Genomic DNA, 19200 nt, shown 5'->3' with positions numbered 1-19200 from the left:
ATATTGTTTATGGTGATTTACGGAAAGATTTTCAGGTATCTTCAAGCCTTCACGCACACAGGGATATTAGATATCTCTATTTCAAATTTCGGACATTTAGGCATAATTCAGAATTTTCTCCCGGAAGCAGTTTAAACTGTGAAATTCTGGACGTATGGCAACCCTAGTCTATAACTTAATATTTTGACAAACTGTGCCAAGTACAACACCAGTTTTATTCGATTATTTAAAAATGTGATTTGTTTCGTGCCAAACGTGAATTCACAATGGTAAAACACATCCTTACGAAGTGTCTGGAATGCCAGTCTGCAAGGTCCCGTCAAATAAGGCTTACTTGGAAATACATTGAATACTCCCATTATTGGTGCTGCGTCCCGCGGCGCCATCAAAAACTAAGAAATTGGCCCGCGAGCACATTTGAGTTTGAGACCCCTGTATTAAGGCGTTGTTTTGGTACATCACTCCTCGCTCAGTCTAAGTTGGGATATACCATTTTCTATTTGAAGAAAACCCTTGCGCACTGATATGCAGGAATAGCAGTGGTGAATGTGGTCAATGGCTCCTCGTCATATCGTGGGAACAGCAAAAGACATCGACGACGTTCGTTGGTGTGGCCAATTGTGTAAACCAGTTGAGCAAGATGTATCATACATGATGTGAAGGGCAGTACCTACTTTATGCCTTGATCCCGTAATGGAATGCCAAATCACAACTTATTTATACAACATACATACACCTCATCTCAAGCATTATCTACTTCTGGAATTAAATGCCCAATACTGCTTTTTTGCGAAAATGTGTGTTAATCTTCCCTTTTATACCTTCGTTATCCACGACATCAGTCAGACACATATATAATAATTCACAAATTACGTCACAGTTGGATTACAAAACACTTCGCAATCTTACTACTATGAAAATAATAACATTAATGTGAAAATTTATAATGCGAATATCTCAAAAACCAGATGTGCCAGCAATAAAATAAGGGCATATCCGGAATCAGGTGGCAATCACTTAATCGCATATCCATTTAAAATTGGCGGTCGACCAGTGAATTATAGACAGGTTATACAGTTATGTTCGTAGTTTAGCAGTTCTGCGCATTTGTGAGCGATACAACTTATTTTTTCGTGCATAAATGGTCACTCAATCTGTATTTCAAACAGCCAGCAAAATCAAATAACGTAATCATGCCTCGTACTTCGTAAAGGCAACTTGGACTGGAATTGTGACTTCACTATGATTCGAGTCAGCTTGAAAAATCTAGTGACTTGACTCGAGTGACATTCAGAAATCGATTGACTTGACTTGACTTGACTCGAGTGAAAATGTGTAATGACTCGAGATGACTTGTCATTCGAAGGTATAGTGTGACTTGTTCCGATCCAACACTGCGGGCATAAACTCCAATCAAATCACGCATAAATATCCAATAGAAAAAAGTAAGCATTAACTAAATGGATTTTCCAACATTACAATTAACTTGCGTACAATGATCGTGATTAGATATAAGGTTAAATTTGATTTTTGAGGATTCGCCGGTCGGCGACATATTTTTGAAGTTTTTTCAAAACGTCAAAAAGATCGAGAACTACTGGTAAGACAAGCGTTTTAAAGAACTGCTAGTCTTGTATAAAGGCGCAGCCGAACAGAGAAATCCAGCGAGATGGGTATTCACAATGATATCATTGCTTCGCTACTAGACGTCTTCGCTTTGCAGTGTCCATTACTTCACAGTGTTCATTACTTTCAATACAATAAAACGCTGTTAGCATACAGTTGGCATCTGATCGGCATCGCACGGTTCGGGATATCGCTTTTGGGCTACAAGTCGTCGAATCAACTCAGCCGCTGCAGCTTGTGCGGACCCAGATTTGGACGTATGTCCATCTTTGCAATCCTGCTCCGTTCCTGTTTCGCTATCGACACATATTCCGGTCCACTGCAATTTGGGTAATAGAGAATGCATTTCGATGCGACAACTGAATGATTTTCCGCCGTAGTTCACCTGCATATATGCGTCGAGTGAATATTTCGAAAAAAAAACATGTATGCGCGGAAATTGACTTACGACTATTGATCCTGTTGCTTGCATATTATCGAGGGTTCCAGCAATTATCTGCCAGCTGATGGAGTCTTCGCAGTTGTCTCCGACTTTGCAGCGCGGACAGACGCACGACGGAGCTGGGTCGGACCAATTTCCATCTTTTAAACAGGTGATTGTGGGTTTTCCCTGTAGATATGAACGCATTTTGTGGTTTTTATTCATGTCTACCCATTGTAACAATATTAATATTAGCTGGGCGGTGTTTGTGAAATATATAAATAAATAGAAAAATAGTGAAAGAATGGTCTGCCTACGATGCTGTTTCTGCGCGGCTCTAAATCTTGTGATGCCGGTTTCCAGGGGCAGAAGCATATCTAATCTGAGATATTCTGACGTGCATTGTTGCAATTCTAACTGTCAAATACTCCAAGGTTAAATACTGACTATTAACTGTCCAAAACGGTGGGATATGGAGCAAGACTGGTTGGGCTGACCTTTTCATAGTGAGCCTTGTTTACTTTAGTCAGTTCATAACGAATATTACCTGCAATTCTGTATGATTTCTGCTATATGAGTTGGAACTGTGTATTGACTGGCTCATCAAACTTACGATGTGAACCCAGGTCGAGAACCACTGATCTGGCCCTAACGTTTGAAACTATATAGAGTGTAATGTAGTTTAACCGTGGACACATATTTTCGTGAAATTCACCTTAGTATATGACTGATTATTAACCAGCCATCCCCTCTCAAAGTAACAGCACAAGCCACATGAGTAAGAATTTCTGGGTATGCACGCCGCGACTGCGTTGATAAAAGAAATGACAGAAGTCCATATCAAATAAGTGATTTCACAATGATCCGCATGATCACAAACTTTCTCAAGCTTTGTATGATACTCACGAACCGCGACTGCTCGTAATAAGGATATCTTCAGTTTCATGTATACATTTAGTGTACATGCGTAAGGGTATACCTGCGAATATCGTGCTTAAAAGGTGACAATCAGATCACGTGGAGAAAGAATACTTACCTTTATAATGTGATTGTTTCTGCAGACAAAAGAGCAATTCGAGCCTTCAAAAGTCTTGTTTGTGCATGTTGCCATTCCGTCTTTGGGCATCGCAAGCTTATGGCACACTGAATACCACAATATTTAATTTTATAAAGTTGGAGCATGTATGAACTGCTGATTTGCCTTTTTCACAGAGAGGTGTCTTCTGTGTCCACCTTCCATCGATACAGGAAGTCGTGTCGTCGCCAAATACAGCATATCCCGTATCGCAGGAAAATTGACATTTTGCCGTTGTGTTCGCAGTTTGGTATTCGCATACGACTTTCCCGTGACTTGGATTTGTCACTGCGCTACAGGGTCCACCTGGCGATTGCGAAAGTAAGCGACGATTTATAGTATTTTGGAAAGCAATTTAAATTACGAATATACTTGGCATATTTCCGTTATGGATTGATGGTACGACGACAACGATTATGACGACAGCAGACAATATTACGAGAACGGATACGGCCAGTAGGATTTTTGTCGCGGAACATAAGGGCTTCGTCAAATCTGTAATGTCAAGATCACACAGAGTGTGAAAAGCAAGCTGTATTCTGCCATATTCCTGCGACAGTTGTCCCAATGATCATTCTGACCGACGCAAAGATGATTTCTCAGGTTGCGGAATTCATCCTTGCGACGAAGTAATATGTTGGAGCTTAATAAATAGTCTTGTTGGGCCCTTATATATACATATGCAGGCCGTGTTATTTTTGGCATTTCAGGAGCAAGATGCCAAAACTGCCAAAAATAAAAATTTGAAAATGCCAAAAATAAGCAATTTTTGGCATATGCCAAAAAAACACGGCCTGTCAAATAGTGTATTTCGTTCGGGGTATTGTGTTAACAGGACCGCGTTACAAGCGAGAAGAGCGTTTGTGAAAAGCAGGTTTCTTAATTTGGGTCCAGCCCACCCATTAGGGGTGAAAGCATGGTGTCCTAAATGGTGTGGGCACAGCGAGATTGAACGGCTGACTGTATTTGGTTTACGTCATACTTTCCATTTGTCCAAAGGCAATTTTACGATCATTTTTTACCGGCTTGTCGAGCGCTAAATTTGATAAAACGGGTATCAATGAGAAGCTACCGCAGTACTGATTATTAAAATATAAGTTATATTCTGCTCATGGAACTGGAGCCGCAAATTCAACCACGATTTTTGCATTGTGATCGAGTTGAACATTGTGACGCAACAAACTGTCTGACTATTTCTGAGCTGCATATAATAAATATCGAGAATATATCGGTAGACTGAAGGAGAAATGGTAGTCGGGCTACTAAATAGATTGTGTTGAGAGACAACACTGGAAACTCCTGGAAAAGGATCGGGAAGAAGATTCTTTCCGTGATGAGATCGATGGTACTGGCGAAGTGATCTCCTTTCATAATGCATGGAAGCCGGTTCGGCCCTCCAAAGATCTTTAAGCTCTGAATACCTTTTGCGGATGACTGGCAACATTCTTTCCGTCAACGCGGCTACTTTTGAAGCCGATATTTCCCTGATTCGCTGGACGAGAAATGAATTTAGGAGAAACTTAGCTGACCGGAGTTTGGAAGCACTGTTACAGTGCAAACGATTCAAGTCTATTCAACAGCTGTAACAATCAGCTATTGAGCGTGTTTGTTAGGCTTTTCTTTTTTTTTTGCTTATTGGCACCGATTCCGATGGATACTGAACATTTTGTGGTTTCGTTTGATATTATTAACCAATGAAATCGTTAGGTTTTTTCTTCTTCTTTTTGTTTGTTGCCACTGATTATACGTGGATGCTGCGCATTTTGTGGTGTCTTTTGACAAACTAGCCCAAATAAAGCGTTGTTGTGACTAATTCGAGGCTGAAACTATTTATTTAGAGGACGATGCCAGAACTGCCAAAAATAAAAATCGAAAAATGCCAAAAATAAGTTATTTTTGGAAGTTTTGGCATATGCCAAAAATAACACGACCTGTACATATGTTAGGCTTACCATACGTCCTCTTTTAAGAGGATTTGTCCTCTTTTTTTACGTTTTTGAAAGTGTCCTCGGAGGACGCCCTTCTGTCCTCTTTTTTGAGATTTTGTCCTCTTTTTTGAAAATTTAGGTCAGATTTAGAGGAAATTGCGAGTGATATGCCGCAAATTAGCGGAGAAATGACGCTCAGGCGGGTATTTCGGAGGGAAAAGCGGTGATTTTAGGTCTGAGCGAAAAGAAGACCTTTTTTTTTAGTCAACCACCTGGCAATGTGGAGAGAAAAACGTTATTTTGAGCTCTGAGCGCAAGTGATGACCTTTTTTTTTTAGTCAACCGATCATGAAGTGGGAAAAGTTTACCGGTTTTTGAGAATTCTTCTCCAATTTTGCATGTCTGAAATTTCTGAAAAAGCGTCCTCTTTTTACATTTCCGAAATATGGTAAGCCTAACATATGTCAACGATGCAACAGAATAATTGGAAATGAAGAACGAAGCTGCTTGCGTTGTAATCGCCATGCGAGCCATATGAACAACATTATATCTGGATTGTACCGACAACCAAGTTGTTGTGTATAGTCGACTTACCCATTCCACCAGACGAATTGCCAGTGTCTGGAACAAGCGGCGTATCGTCTGACTGTAAAATGAATAGCTCATCATCACTAACTCTTCGAAAACCCCGAGCTACCACTCCTACTGTTACGACTTCTTCAAGTGTATGTTGTCCAAAACCAGCATCAAAAGCTTGCGACAACAAACGCCGCTTAGGGGCGGTTTCTGCTTGCGTGAAGGGTGCGTCGGAGTCAGATGTCGGAATGGAAGTTCTTGAAGGACTCCAATGACCCGAATTATCGGGTACTGGTGACGGGCGTCGCGAATCACGTACGATATCAGGAAGTCGCTCTGCGTGGTGTACCTGTGAGTGTACTTTTTTTTACAGAACAAAGCTTCAGGTCGGTTTGGAATCGAATGGGAAATGCTGCGTTCCATGTCTATTAAACACGAACGGCCCACCAGTTTCACCGATACTGTGTCGTTAGGATTAACCACGCTGTATGCGTATACGCTATAGGGATGGTGTGAACGTGAACGTGAGGTTCACGTTCGCGTTCTGTGTGTGAACCTCAGAACTTTAGAGGTTCACGTTCACAAACGAACCTTGGTAGGTTCTGATTTGTGAACCTTTGTCATATATTACAGTTATCACGTCATTATAACATCTTTGGTTGAAATTTATTGCATTTCAACTGTGGTTCGCTCTATGTATGGTGCTGGCAGCATAAAGAATCAACACTGATCGAGCATGCACCTTGACAATCTCAAAAATTTTACTTTCTTTGTTACAAAAGTTTGCTCGAAATATCCATCTTTCCGTTTATGAATATTTTTTGACTCTCTGCGGTGAGATTTACCCGCGATCATACAACTACAAGTGGTTAGTCAGCGATTTACGCTTATTCAACCAATCAATGAAATTGATATCGTTATCTAATGAGAAAATCTAGCAGGCGTGCGGGGTCCATCTTCTTGATTTCATATGTTCATTGTATCATAAAAACCCAATCCGTACGATTGGGGTTTTGGCTACTGCCGTATAACTTGTTATTGGGGTAATCGGTAGCAAGTATAGAAACCCGCTGTACACTCTGCTCAATATCAACGTAGCAATGCCCAGACGTCGAATACATTGTCCGATCTGGTCTGGACCGTTGAGGCGTGAGCTTATATTCCCTTGCAAGTCCTCGTCGAAATTGTTGGCAAAGCGACGGAAGATATTGATTTTATGGGATTATTATATCATTTGATTGTCCCAGTTGATACATTGTGCGACGTTTAAAAAGTCAATTAGTACTTCAGCGTCGTGGCATTATGTGGCCCGAGTCGTCGCTACGTATCGTTTAATTGTACAATAATATATCACTTCACTGAAATGTAGGGTTGGAATATGACGTCACGTGATGTCAGGAGTTTCACGTTCGCGTTGACACATAACCTTTCAAAAATATTCGCGTTCACACGAACCTGAACCTTTCAGAGGTTCACGCCGTCCCTAGTATACGCTTCTAATTTAGAGACAATATAGACGAGAATAATGACTTTCTTACCTTCTATCATTTAAATTCCGAGTGTTTCAAAATAATTTTGCTGCATAACTTTGCTACATCTAGTTATTTTATAGAGTGTTTCTGCTCATATACCTTGGAAAGCACAGAGTTTGCTGATTTGGACGCTTCTTCATCAAATCCTTTGAAATTTCTCTCCAGGATATCATGCAGCTGGCTACGAAGTTCTAAATGTTCGGATAGAACCTGATCCTCAGATCGACCTCTTAGTTTATCGTGGTTGTAGGCCTACTGTTTACCTTTGAAGGTAGGCCGCTCTGCTGGTAATTGTGACTAGCATTTGACCATAAGCTTCGTAAGATCGGTATGATAACATGTCGGTATGTAGTCCACATTGGGTCGCACATTGTTTTCAGTAACGTGATGTACGAGCAATGCAAGTTTACGCGATATATCCTCTTAACAAATATTTTTAAGATGAGTTACTATGTAGCCTATCTACTCAACACTTTGACAGCGTATTGCGGATTTAAAAGATTTCAAAGGTATATTGGGCGCGTCGCCAATATATGATATTTGACAGTGTTTCTCAACATTTTACAGCTTTGGGACCGGTCAAATTTCAGAACAAATTTGTCTAACCTATGAACATTCACGAATTAAAATGTACTCAAAATGTAAATACGACAATTTAATGTGAAACGAGGTTCAAATAATATTTTTGCAATGGGAAGGTATGTTAAAAACCGCTAACTTATTTTCATGATTCGATTCCTATTGAAAGAACTTTCACTTTGTTGCTTGCCTATCTTGTTTCAAATCATTCTTAAGCAGTTTAGTACAACACTTGCAGTATTGTGACGTGTGCTAGGTTCATAGTAGACCGTGAACTGAACTCAATAACGATGCAAGAATTTACTTATATGTTATGTATAATTATATCAATTATGATATGAAATTGTCCTCAAATTTAATAGCACATTTTCAACCTGAATACGGAGGTAAGTCGGTAACAATAGTGTATTGAAGGATTCCGAATCTGTAACAGATTCAAATTATCAAGATCTACAAGTGATTTGGTACTAAATTCTCATACTAACGAGTAAATGTCACACTTTGTGTTCGGTTTGCTATTCGGATGAAGGAATCTTTCCGGTGCAATAAAGACTGCAGTTCCTGAGGGCGATCCTTCGGAAGAAAGCTCCCAATTTAAATACTGCATTGGATTATGAAAGACAATGATCAACTTACCACCGTGCAGAGTAGTGCTAGAGCGTAACTTTGTCAAGGTAGCCATCATGCTCAAACCAAAGTCGCAAATCTGTATAGCGTTAGAAAAGAAGAAAGGTGTTAGCCCGCGTGGTTTAATATGGAACGAAATTATTTCAGTGTGGATCATGGATATGTGCAGACCATGATATCGAACGGAAAATTTCAAGTAGCCCATGGCAGTGGTTGTCAGTGAGTTTCGGGAATCGAGACGGCATTTTACTCGAAAAGGAACTTTGCTTTAATTATGATGTCAGAGATATATATAAGTTCGTAATGATACAGTTCCGTCATAACATCGGCTGATAACTATCCAGAAATTCTCCACTGCCTTGATCTCGTCCACTAATTTAAAAAAAATACGATGAAGAATGCATGCCAGGAATTTCGTGAAGGGGGAAGAAGCGATGACGCGTGAACTCTATACTCCAAAGGTCAGTAGAGTGCAGTGCAAGGCTTACCATTAGTAGGGCGATTTTTTTGACATGTCAAAAAAAGTCAAAATTACGTCAACATTGTAGCGTTAAGTCAAAATTTGTCAAAATTGTTTACAAAGTCAAACATTTTTTGACCTCTGCATTTCGTTTGTATCGTAGATTTTGCGCTGTCGGTGAACTCATCATTTGATATTTTACAGCTTGTAGCCTAATTTATGGGCCTACCGTTGTAAACGGACAATCGTCTGCTCATTGTGAATCATAAACGGTCAAATGAAACAAATAGTGACATGGTTTTATGGTCAACGTACCGCAATATCCTAGCTGAAGCAAGACTGCTTGGACATTGCATGGTTCTTATATCAAGAAGCGCAAACTAAAAAATTGTGATATAGACAACATTGTCAGAATGAAGCAACACGGTTTGTCACCAGCAGTGTGCACACAACTTCAGTGTTGTCAGCCAACAAATGCTGCTGTTGAACGTTCTTTCTCCGTTCTTGGCAAGCTACGTAGTACGGACAGACACTTTCTACCCGAGAATGTAGGAAAGGATCTTTCGTTGTACTACAACAAATTTTAATTATTTCCATCAGAATACGTGATGTAACTACTGGAATTCTTCATAGGGCCAGATTTCGTTAAAATACTAGTTTTTCATGTAAAAATTTGTCAGTTTTTGAGTCAAAAACGTTTTTTCAGGCCAATCTACTTTGTAAGGACAGACAGTTCCAACCAGGAATGAAGATAAGTAGTACAATTTTAACATTATATGCGAAAACACCTAATTTACATACGTGAGGTCAAAATTTGGTCAAATTTCAATTTTTTTAGGTCAAAAAAAGTCAAAATTTAGATTTTTTAGGTCAAAATCTTCGGTTTTTTAGGTCAAAAAAAAATCGCCTTAACCATTAGTGAAAATCTCTTAGCTGCAATTCGTGTACTGTAGCTTTCTGGTGATATTGGCTATAGGGTAAAAATTTTTTGATACATTCACCTGTAATTTGAGACGACGTCGTAATTAAAGCGCAGTGCTCTTTAGGCACAACCGCATATGCCTACTTCGGTCTCCTGCTGATCTCACTGTATAGGTTTTTCAAAGCGCACATGGCACTAATTCAACCTCACAAAGTCAAGTTGTTGTAATTTGGATTGCTTTTCGAATCAGAAATTTTAAAACTGTTGGAGGCATATTGTAGGCTGCATGGAGTGGATAGGGGGTATTTCCCGAATCATTTCGCCGTTTCTGTTTAGAGGATGCAAAAGCAATATAGCTGATTGGCTGCTTCTTTCCTCATGTCTTTTCACTCAGGGCCGTAACTGCCTCACCCCGACCCACCCACCCCCTCAATTATGGGGGCTCAAGCTCGACGGGGACCCGAAATTATTTCGCAAATCAACATAGATAATAGAGTATTTTGTAGGTGATTTAATACAACTTCAAAATTTAGAGCAGTGGCGATTTTGAAGGGGGCGGAAACGCTCAGGGGGCGCTGCGCTCAGGGGGGCGGTATGGGGGCGCTGAAGAAAAATGGCTTTGTAGTAGATGATGTGGTGGTAGGACATACCCCTAATGAGTATTCAGAGTAAATTAACACCGAAAACTTCGTTATATATAGCCTACAAAAGACATATAGGTTTAATTGTCCATGGGCGTCTAAATGAGTGGCACCGAATGCTCCTGTCTTGGCAATCTGAACCCCAGAAGACGAATTCCATCTGGCAGGGAAAAATTATATGCAAGTGAAGAAATACCACTCTGAAATCTTTTTGGTTTTGCTTTTAAATCTGTTCAAATCCCTTTAGTGTGCCGATAACTCTTGAAAAGAGGCACCCGAAAAGTCTTCGAGTTCAATAAATATACTGCTACAATGGATGTTGTATTGAACACTCTGAAATCGTGTGCGTCTTTTAGTTTAGTACGATTGGGCGACAGGGATATCTAAAACTAGATATTCCTGTTGGGCGATTCTATATTTTTTGATATAGCAGACAGGAGGTCACGAAATAACATCATGCAACGAAGTCATACGAACGGGCTCACCCGCCCGAATAACATTAATTATCAGTAGGGCGATTTTTTTTTTGAAATGTCAAAAAAAGTCAAAATTAGGTCAAAATTGTAGCGTTAGGTCAAAATTTGTCAAAATTGTTTACAAAGTCAAACATTTTTTGACCTCTGCATTTCGTTTGTATCGTAGATTTTGCGCTGTCGGTGAACTTATCATTTGATATTTTACAGCTTGTAGCCTAATTTATAGGCCTACCGTTGTAAACGGACCATCGTCTGCTCATTGTGAATCATAAACGGTCAAATGAAACAAATAGTGACATGGTTTTATGGTCAACGTACCGCAATATCCTAGCTGAAGCAAGACTGCTTGGACATTGCATGGTTCTTATATCAAGAAGCGCAAACTAAAAAATTGTGATATAGACAACATTGTCAGAATGAAGCAACACGGTTTGTCACCAGCAGTGTGCACACAACTTCAGTGTTGTCAGCCAACAAATGCTGCTGTTGAACGTTCTTTCTCCGTTCTTGGCAAGCTACGTAGTAAGGACAGACACTTTCTACCCGAGAATGTAGGAAAGGATCTTTCGTTGTACTACAACAAATTTTAATTATTTCCATCAGAATACGTAATGTAACTACTGGAATTCTTCATAGGGCCAGATTTCGTTAAAATACTAGTTTTTCATGTAAAAATTTGTCAGTTTTTGAGTCAAAAACGTTTTTTCAGGCCAATCTACTTTGTAAGGACAGACAGTTCCAACCAGAAATGAAGATAAGTAGTACAATTTTAACATTATATGCGAAAACACCTAATTTACATACGTGAGGTCAAAATTTGGTCAAATTTAAATTTTTTTAGGTCAAAAAAAGTCAAAATTTAGATTTTTTAGGTAAAAATCTTCCGTTTTCTAGGTCAAAAAAAATTCGCCCTACTCATCACCTATCTCAGTATTGAACACACTCAGCGTTAACACAGATACACCGGCTTTTGCGTGAAATCCGCAATGCGTTAGGTAGATCAGTCAGATTATTCAGATCAGCGCACATCTCTACCATACTCGACCTTGATAACGAAATTGCTGCCCTAATCATTGAGTGCCAACCTTGAGATTTGGCACAGCGTTCGATAATAAAATCAAGACATACCATGCAAAAGCTCATGACAGATCTAGGTAAGGAGCATCGTTAAAATCAATGGAGACCAATACCGGCTTTGCGTAAAATATGTTTGCGATAAATGACGAGTCAGCTCTCACTCGACTTAGGAAACGAAATTACCACTAACACAGTACAATGACAAACTTGAAACTTGGTACAGCGTTCGATACTAACATTAAGACTTAGACAGTGAAAGCTTGTTATGAGCGCTACCGGGCTAGGCATTCGCAAAGCGAAAACACGGAAGAGAATTCGATTTTCGCAGAGACTTCGTTATATATGGGCATTTACAAGCGAAAGGACAAGAAGAATACGATTTTCGCTGTGATTTCGGTATATATAGATTGCGGTGCGTCTATAAATGGTAATGAACTGTTATTGAACAGAATTTTAGGTGGGGCGATGCCCCAGTTGCCCTATAGGACGAGCCGCCACTGTTCCACGCTGAGTTACAGACCCAGTTTTCGACGTTTAATTTCCCTTCCTTGTTCTTCTTTCTGTTAAAACCATTCGCGGTGAGTGAAGCAGTCTTTAAAACTGTACGCAGCGGGATTCCCTTGAACCACAGTCCAGTCGAATACCGATTCAAAACAATAACTACCTAACTCCAGCATATATCACAGTGGTTCTCAAACTTTTTTCGACACGCCCCCCTTTATGACAGTCAAAAATTTCGCGCCCCCCCTATCGTAATATCAAAATATTATAAAGAGAGCAATCAGTATGCTAGAAATCCGAATGGATAGTTTGTTGGCATTGAAGGTCATGGCGGTTGATGAGAGAATTCTGTAAGACGAAATTTGGACAATATACAAAGCAATAACCATGAAATGAGCGTAAATCACGCGAAGCGTGAAAATTGTTCAAGTTAACTGCGGCTTCGCGCCCCCTTAAGAGACTTTCACGCCCCCCAGTTTGAGAACCAATGATATATCAAGAAAGCAGAACACACCAAAAAATGATTAATCCAGTGGTTCTCAACCGGTGTACCGCGGCACACTAGTGTGCCAATTGGACTGCTCAGGTGTGCCGCGAGCAAATGTGGTAAACTATGTCGAAGTATAACAAAAATCCCAATTTTGAGTGTGTCATTGTTGGTTTTGTTTTATTGAATTTACCCGATCAAGACACGCGATGCACAATCCGATGCAGTGAACAGATATAAGGATGCCGAGGCGACCGTAGTTACGGTATCTCAATCTAGTATTTCAATCTGGCATCCCCATTAGGTCATGGATTGGGTCTTTCTCCGGGCTTTTTATTGTAAAGACGCTCTGAGCACAGCAACGCATAGGGGCGGATAATCTAATAAATCTGCAACGCTTTGTAACTTGCTACTGCACTGCCATGAATCAAACTGGGGCCTCCACCGTCAATGGGTGTGATATGCTAGTTTGCCCACATAGTAGCATCAGTAGCATTTAGGACGGTGATAACTAAACTCGGGTAATTGGACCGTGATATTGAGATGAGGCCGAAGTATTCACCATTTACTTGTCTCCCATCAGAACCGTAGACAGAACAGGGACATGACGCAGGTTGATGACCTTTTTATGTTTCTATTTGTAGTCGTATTCTTGCCATGTCTTCGTCATCGATGATCATTTTACACCATGCCGATATTACATATTTTGATTCCTGAGATGCCAACTTATAGCACTATAGCACGACCCACTTTTTGTAAGACACTGCTTTTGCAGATCGGAGGACGAGTAGGAGCCTACTTAAACCTTCAACACCTAGGAAGGCATTCTCTCCATCAAGAAATGAACTCTTATAGCACGACCCACTTTTTGTAAGACACTGCTTTTGCAGATTGGAGGACGAGTAGGAGCCTACTTAAACCTTCAACACCTAGGAAGGCATTCTCTCCATCAAGAAATGAACTCATTTGAAAGTGATGTTCACGTTTAAAAATTAGAATTGCCAACATAGCCATTCACGTTGCGATTGTTAGGTATTGCGTGCCAGCACTGCAGATAAAATGTAGGCTCAGTGCACAATGTTATGTTGCAGGCGACAAATTCGAGGATTGAGAAGTAAAGTTGATCAAATTATATCAGTTACAAATTTCCCCGCCGCTGAGGTTTATTATCCCGATTTGTTGGAACTACGATTGAACTGGGGGTGGCTGCCAGTAAGACTGTTGAGGTATACTATCCTCACAGGTGCTATTACACGATCTGCGTGGAAGTGCGTTTGGCATCCATGTATATTGTATAATACACCTCTGTATTTGTTAGTGGCGATCGTGATGGACTCTTCGATGCGACGGTTAATTACATCGACAATGCGGTAGTGGGCAGACTTTATTATCAAGTCAATCTTATGAAATTAGGCTAAACCTGAAGTTTAAACGAGATCTCAGCAGGCCAGTTATGTGGTAACAGAGGTAATAGCTGATAATTCAAAACCTCACACGGAAACGGAGAAAGCTCTTCTTCCGGCCTGCAATAAAGTTGTAAAAAAATGTTTGGGAATCATTGAAAACGATTCCCATGTCAAATGATACCATTCGTATACGTATTTGTGAGATGTCCGCAGAGATAAAAGAAAATTCAAGCAGAGAAACGGCTACTTGAGTGCTCCGAAAAGGTAGCAGTACTTCGTCAGTGACCGCCTCTGTTAAAATATGGTTGCTGCTATACGCATTCTGGTAGTTTGCCTGATGTGCCACAAGTCAAAAGCGTTCGGAACCACTGTGCTAGTGTGCCGCGAACTATTTTTAATTTTCAAAGTGTGCCGCGAGGTCAAAAAGGTTGAGTACCACTGGATTAATCAATCGAAATAGAGACGGAGCGATAAGAGAGCTGAGTCGCTATATTAATATTTTTACAATACTGTGCCAGTAGTAATTGCGTAAATAATGAAAGATGTAACGGGCCGCAAAATAAACGTCTACGGGCCGCGGGTTACAACAATCATATAGTTAGCTAAATTAGCCTCGATTTTGGTCGGAAACACGGTTGGGTTTCCTATGATCTTGAATAAATCGATACAAAGTCTTTTTATATTATCACATGCCAATAGAATAAAGAAGAGTATAACGTGATTTGGAGGAGTACAACTACATATCTTGTATTGGGTTTTAATGCTATAGTTTGAACGAACAGATCGTCAGCAAAAATCAGCTTTCGACATCCTAAGTGAGAACATTTTGAACTATTTTTCTACGTATTGGCTGATTTTATGAATGAGTAGAAACCTTATTCAAGGGATGTGATCCTGGAGCACCTGAATTTACAGGTATGGCTTCCATATTATCTAACTGCAGGCTATTATCCCATGTTCCAGCTAGGGTTGACTACATTGAGTAAATTTAAAATGCTTGGATTATCCTTCGCATTTCGAAGAAATGTGGATATTTTTATTAACACATACTTTCATAAACAATCACTCAAAACAGCAAATTTCGGACTTGTTCACAGACCACATTGTAACTATCCGATGGCAGAAATGCGGTTTCACTTGAGTCACCATTAAGGAATAAGTCAGCGACATCGACACCAAATTCCGAGAAATGCACATTGAGTTCAAAGTTTTCTTGGAAAATGCATTCAGGTCTAGTTATTCACAGCACTGAACACGTCAATGCGAAGCCATCATATACAGGTTACAAAATATGCCAACTTATATCGTCGCTAAAGCCACTGATTTGGCGATTTATAACTGCATTCAATATGCCAACCATCGTATTTTCTTGGAATTCTGTTGTTCGCAAATACCGGTGTTGCTAGAAAAGAGTCCCTATGACCCGTGATAAAATGTAATATACGAGTATTTATAATTTTATATAGACTTTATAATAAAGTATTAAAGTGAAAGAGTCTGTAATTATCAGCCAAAATACGGGATAGAATACGAAGTCGATCAAAATCGATAAAATATCGATATGATACAATGTACTACCGATTCATGATATACAATTTAAGCCTTCTCCAATTGTTGATAAGTAAGCAAACGTATGAACGATATTCGTTCAATTTAATTCATAAAAGATGGACGCTGCGGGAACCTATATCAAAAAGTAGTCATTTAATCACTCTAAATCAGTGGTTCTTAACCTTTTTTCCTCCAGCGCCCCCTTTCAAAAATGATCGTGCTCCAGCGCCCCACCACACTCATATTGTAAGGAATGTAATAAAGACAATAAGTAAGAGGGAGGTCCGAAACAGCACTTCGTCAACCCCCCTAAATACGATTGCCTTGCACACCCAAAGCGTGATAAACCAAACTTCTGAAGGCTTTGCCCCCGGAATCAGATTTACCAGTAGCGCTGAGTGAGCTGTTGTATGGGAAAATAAAGGGCATGTAATTAATAATTAAACATATATGGGCGTGCCCTTAGGTACAATCAATTCGTTACCAAGGCCGTAACAGCACTTCGTCAGCCCCCCCCCCAAAAAAAAACGTTGGTCTTGGGCCCCCATCGGGTGATAAACCAAACTTCCGGGGGGCTTCGCCCCCAGACCCCCCTTCGGCTATCCGCTATTTGCTGAAACTAGTCATCTACATTGGGTGTCCATTTACTGAGGCAGCTATTCTCGCCTAGACGCGGAAAAATTTTACTAATTAATGATTGAATTGGTCAATATGATCGGGAATTGCATGTATATTGAGATCAATTTTTTCCTCTCTCTGCTCGCGTAAACAGATTCACCGGTAAAGCTGAGTGATGTGTGATTGAAAAAGTAGGACCCCTCAATAATAATTATACATCTTCGGGCGTATACCCGTTGGCAGGAACGAAACAGCACTTCGTCAGGCCCCCGAATAAACTTGGGTCTTGGGATCCCATAGGGTGATAAACCGACCGCCCCCCATCACGTCCTTCGCTTTTGCCAGGAATCAGCTGTACTGTTTAGCGAGTCAGTGCGAAGCGCGAAAACTTTCGATAATTCATAATAAAATCGGTCAGTAAGATCGGGAATTGCATATATATTGCTGTCAATTTCTTGTCCTCTATGCTCACGTTACCAGATTTACCGGTAGAGCTGAGTGAGGTGCAATGTTCCCTCTAAGCTGCGCACGTGCGCAGTGCACGGTCTCTGCGCACAGAAAATCTACGTTGCGCACAACAAATCCGAAGTTATGACCTTTTTTTAGTCGTTACGCACTGCTGTCCATCACACAAAAAAATCTGGTAGATTTACAAAGAAATTTCTGTAAATTTTACAACGAATTACCGGTCGCAGCCAATAGCAGCGTGTAGCTTGTCATTTTACATTTTGATATGTAATATTACATTAATTTAGCTGCTAAGTCAAGTTACCAGAATTTCTTCGCAAGGTTACTGACAGTTACTCGCTACGTCATTTTACCAAGCTATTGGCAAAATTGATTAGCTTCCAAGCCCCAGCAACCAGTGGATACGTGGAAGTGCATGTCACTGTGATATCATTCTCGTTGCGATTTGACCTGATTGAACCTCGTTCGCGAGACAGGATTAGGTCACACGGAACTGGTTGACTCTAGTACCAATTTCGGTATAGTGCATAGTTGGGTGCGAGAAGCAGCTGACAATGTAGTTACACCATAGACATTATATTATAAGGTTATGGCTACACGGTCGGTCTCGGCGGTTAGATTTGTTGTAACAGATAGGGCTAATGAGTTACAAAAATCAGTTTAGGATATATAATCTTATTCCTGAAACTAGAAATATCAGCACAGCAGGCTCAGTTGACCATTTCGTAATGGCGGACACGGCGACCTATAATAGGTTACCTTAGGTTTTTCTGAGATTCGTAGTAAACAACCAACAATCAACTGTGACATCACAAATAGCGTCCGGTTAGGTAAGTAAGTAGGGAACCACACGTGGAGCAATAAATATGAATATATACGAAATTAGATGCAAAAGAAAGGGACTATAGGTGTTGATAGATGTTTCTGTATGAAAAACCAACCTAGATTGAACATTATAACGTGGACAGTAAATATTATTGGTGGCATATGTGAGCGGATGAATATCACTTATTTCAAAGTCGTCTGCGTGTCGAGCCGAGTAGCCGACTGCGACTGGTCGGCCATTAATATTGAGCTTTGGGCATGCAAAGGCTGACGGTGCGAAGCTTGTGACTTGTGATTGAAGAAAGTAGAGACTTTCGTTGAAGATTCTTAGGACTGATGAATGGGATGCGCATCGTAAAAGGTACAGTAGCCTACTGTATAGTATTAGTTACCGTGAATATCTACGACTGTGCACACCACCCGGATGACTTTGGTTTCATGATTTAAATATTTCAGTCGCCCCATTCTCAGTTCTATTTTGGGATAATAGTCGAATTGTATAATGACCTGCGACACCACATACTCTGCCGCGGAGTAATTGAAATTGTTAGCTTGTTATTGACATTTATCGGGTCATAGCTTAGATATGTTTTCATCCACTGCTCGATATGTTTGGCTCACATGCCGCATCAAATGAGGCACCTTTTCTTTCAATACATTGATCATTTAAGTCATGAATCTCTGCTATATCATGTCAAATGAGGAGTCAACTCACAATGTACCAGTACCGGTACTTCAAAACTTGTTATATTTTTGTTAACCTATTTGTCTTAGTCTTTATATGTCATGTCTAGGTTAGCAACTTGGCTTAGTATAGCGACTTACGCATGAATTATTTTTAGTGGAACTGCAAGATACTAGTCAGTAGTCACACAGAAGGAATGAAGACGAGAAAAAGAAACAATTGGAAGTTTATCCGGCGTTGGAATTAATTCACCTTTTCTTGGGACCACTCGTGCTATATTTGCATGCCTCCTAAACAAGAATTATACCTCCAGCAGCAATACTTTTTCATCGTGAATCATGAATACATACAGTTGTCCTAATGTCGTCTTGAGAGCGTGAAGAAACTTTTGCGGTATTTTGGCATCGCGTTGCTTTGGGATAGGTATGGATGTAGGCTGAGACGTGAATTTACAAGCTGGCATGTAATCTGATTTACAAGGACAGCATGTAGGGTTGTAGGTAGGTAGGTAAGGCGGTAAAATTACAGTCTCGGTGGTAAATGTACAGAAGAAAATGTAGATTGAATATAGGCCTACCAGAGGTGACTGTAACATTACAGTCTGGCATGTAAAGTTAGATTACCGGACGGCTGTAAGTTGAATTTACATCGAGTGACGGTAATGTTATATTACTGCCAAGTGGCTGGCCACCCTGCTTCCAGACATTTCGCGGTAAATC

The 19200-nt window shown here is 40.2% G+C and overlaps 2 protein-coding genes and 1 long non-coding RNA gene across 5 annotated transcripts in view; 1 reads left to right on the top strand and 2 right to left on the bottom strand.

Moving 5' to 3' along the window:
* Positions 1–780: 780 nt before the first annotated feature.
* LOC145457023 (uncharacterized) lies at positions 781–5909 on the bottom strand. Of its 2 annotated transcripts, XM_080335184.1 has the most exons (5): positions 5757–5909; positions 5645–5696; positions 3084–3617; positions 2075–2236; positions 781–2011 (listed from the first exon to the last, which is right to left on the bottom strand). In XM_080335184.1, the coding sequence occupies exons 3-5, from the start codon at positions 3171–3173 to the stop codon at positions 1772–1774; spliced, it is 492 nt and encodes a 163-aa protein (XP_080191310.1). In that variant the 5' UTR covers positions 3174–3617; positions 5645–5696; positions 5757–5909; the 3' UTR covers positions 781–1771. The 2 variants fall into 2 exon arrangements, with proteins under 2 accessions (XP_080191310.1, XP_080191309.1); XM_080335183.1 differs by having other exon boundaries at positions 5645–5909.
* A 17-nt stretch (positions 5910–5926) lies between these two features.
* Positions 5927–19200, bottom strand: part of LOC145457010 (uncharacterized) — a 36018-nt gene continuing 22744 nt past the window's right edge. For both annotated transcript variants that reach the window (XM_080335166.1, XM_080335167.1), the window contains 6 exons: positions 8374–8443; positions 8223–8310; positions 8112–8161; positions 7422–7580; positions 7258–7349; positions 5927–5975 (listed from right to left, as the gene is read on the bottom strand). In XM_080335166.1, the coding sequence (XP_080191292.1) occupies positions 7456–7580; positions 8112–8161; positions 8223–8310; positions 8374–8443 (333 nt within the window). In that variant the 3' untranslated portion in view covers positions 5927–5975; positions 7258–7349; positions 7422–7455. The remainder of the gene's footprint in view (positions 5976–7257; positions 7350–7421; positions 7581–8111; positions 8162–8222; positions 8311–8373; positions 8444–19200) is intronic.
* On the top strand, positions 17741–18824 carry LOC145457029 (uncharacterized). The gene is made up of 2 exons (XR_013920765.1): positions 17741–18157; positions 18639–18824. It is a non-coding gene; the product is annotated as an uncharacterized LOC145457029 (long non-coding RNA).

The sequence above is a fragment of the Botryllus schlosseri genome, chromosome 15, assembly GCF_051294905.1.
Source record: "Botryllus schlosseri isolate E-star chromosome 15, Bs_hap1, whole genome shotgun sequence".
Taxonomy (NCBI): Eukaryota; Metazoa; Chordata; class Ascidiacea; order Stolidobranchia; family Styelidae; genus Botryllus; species Botryllus schlosseri.
This window is presented reverse-complemented; position numbering and strand designations above follow the sequence as displayed.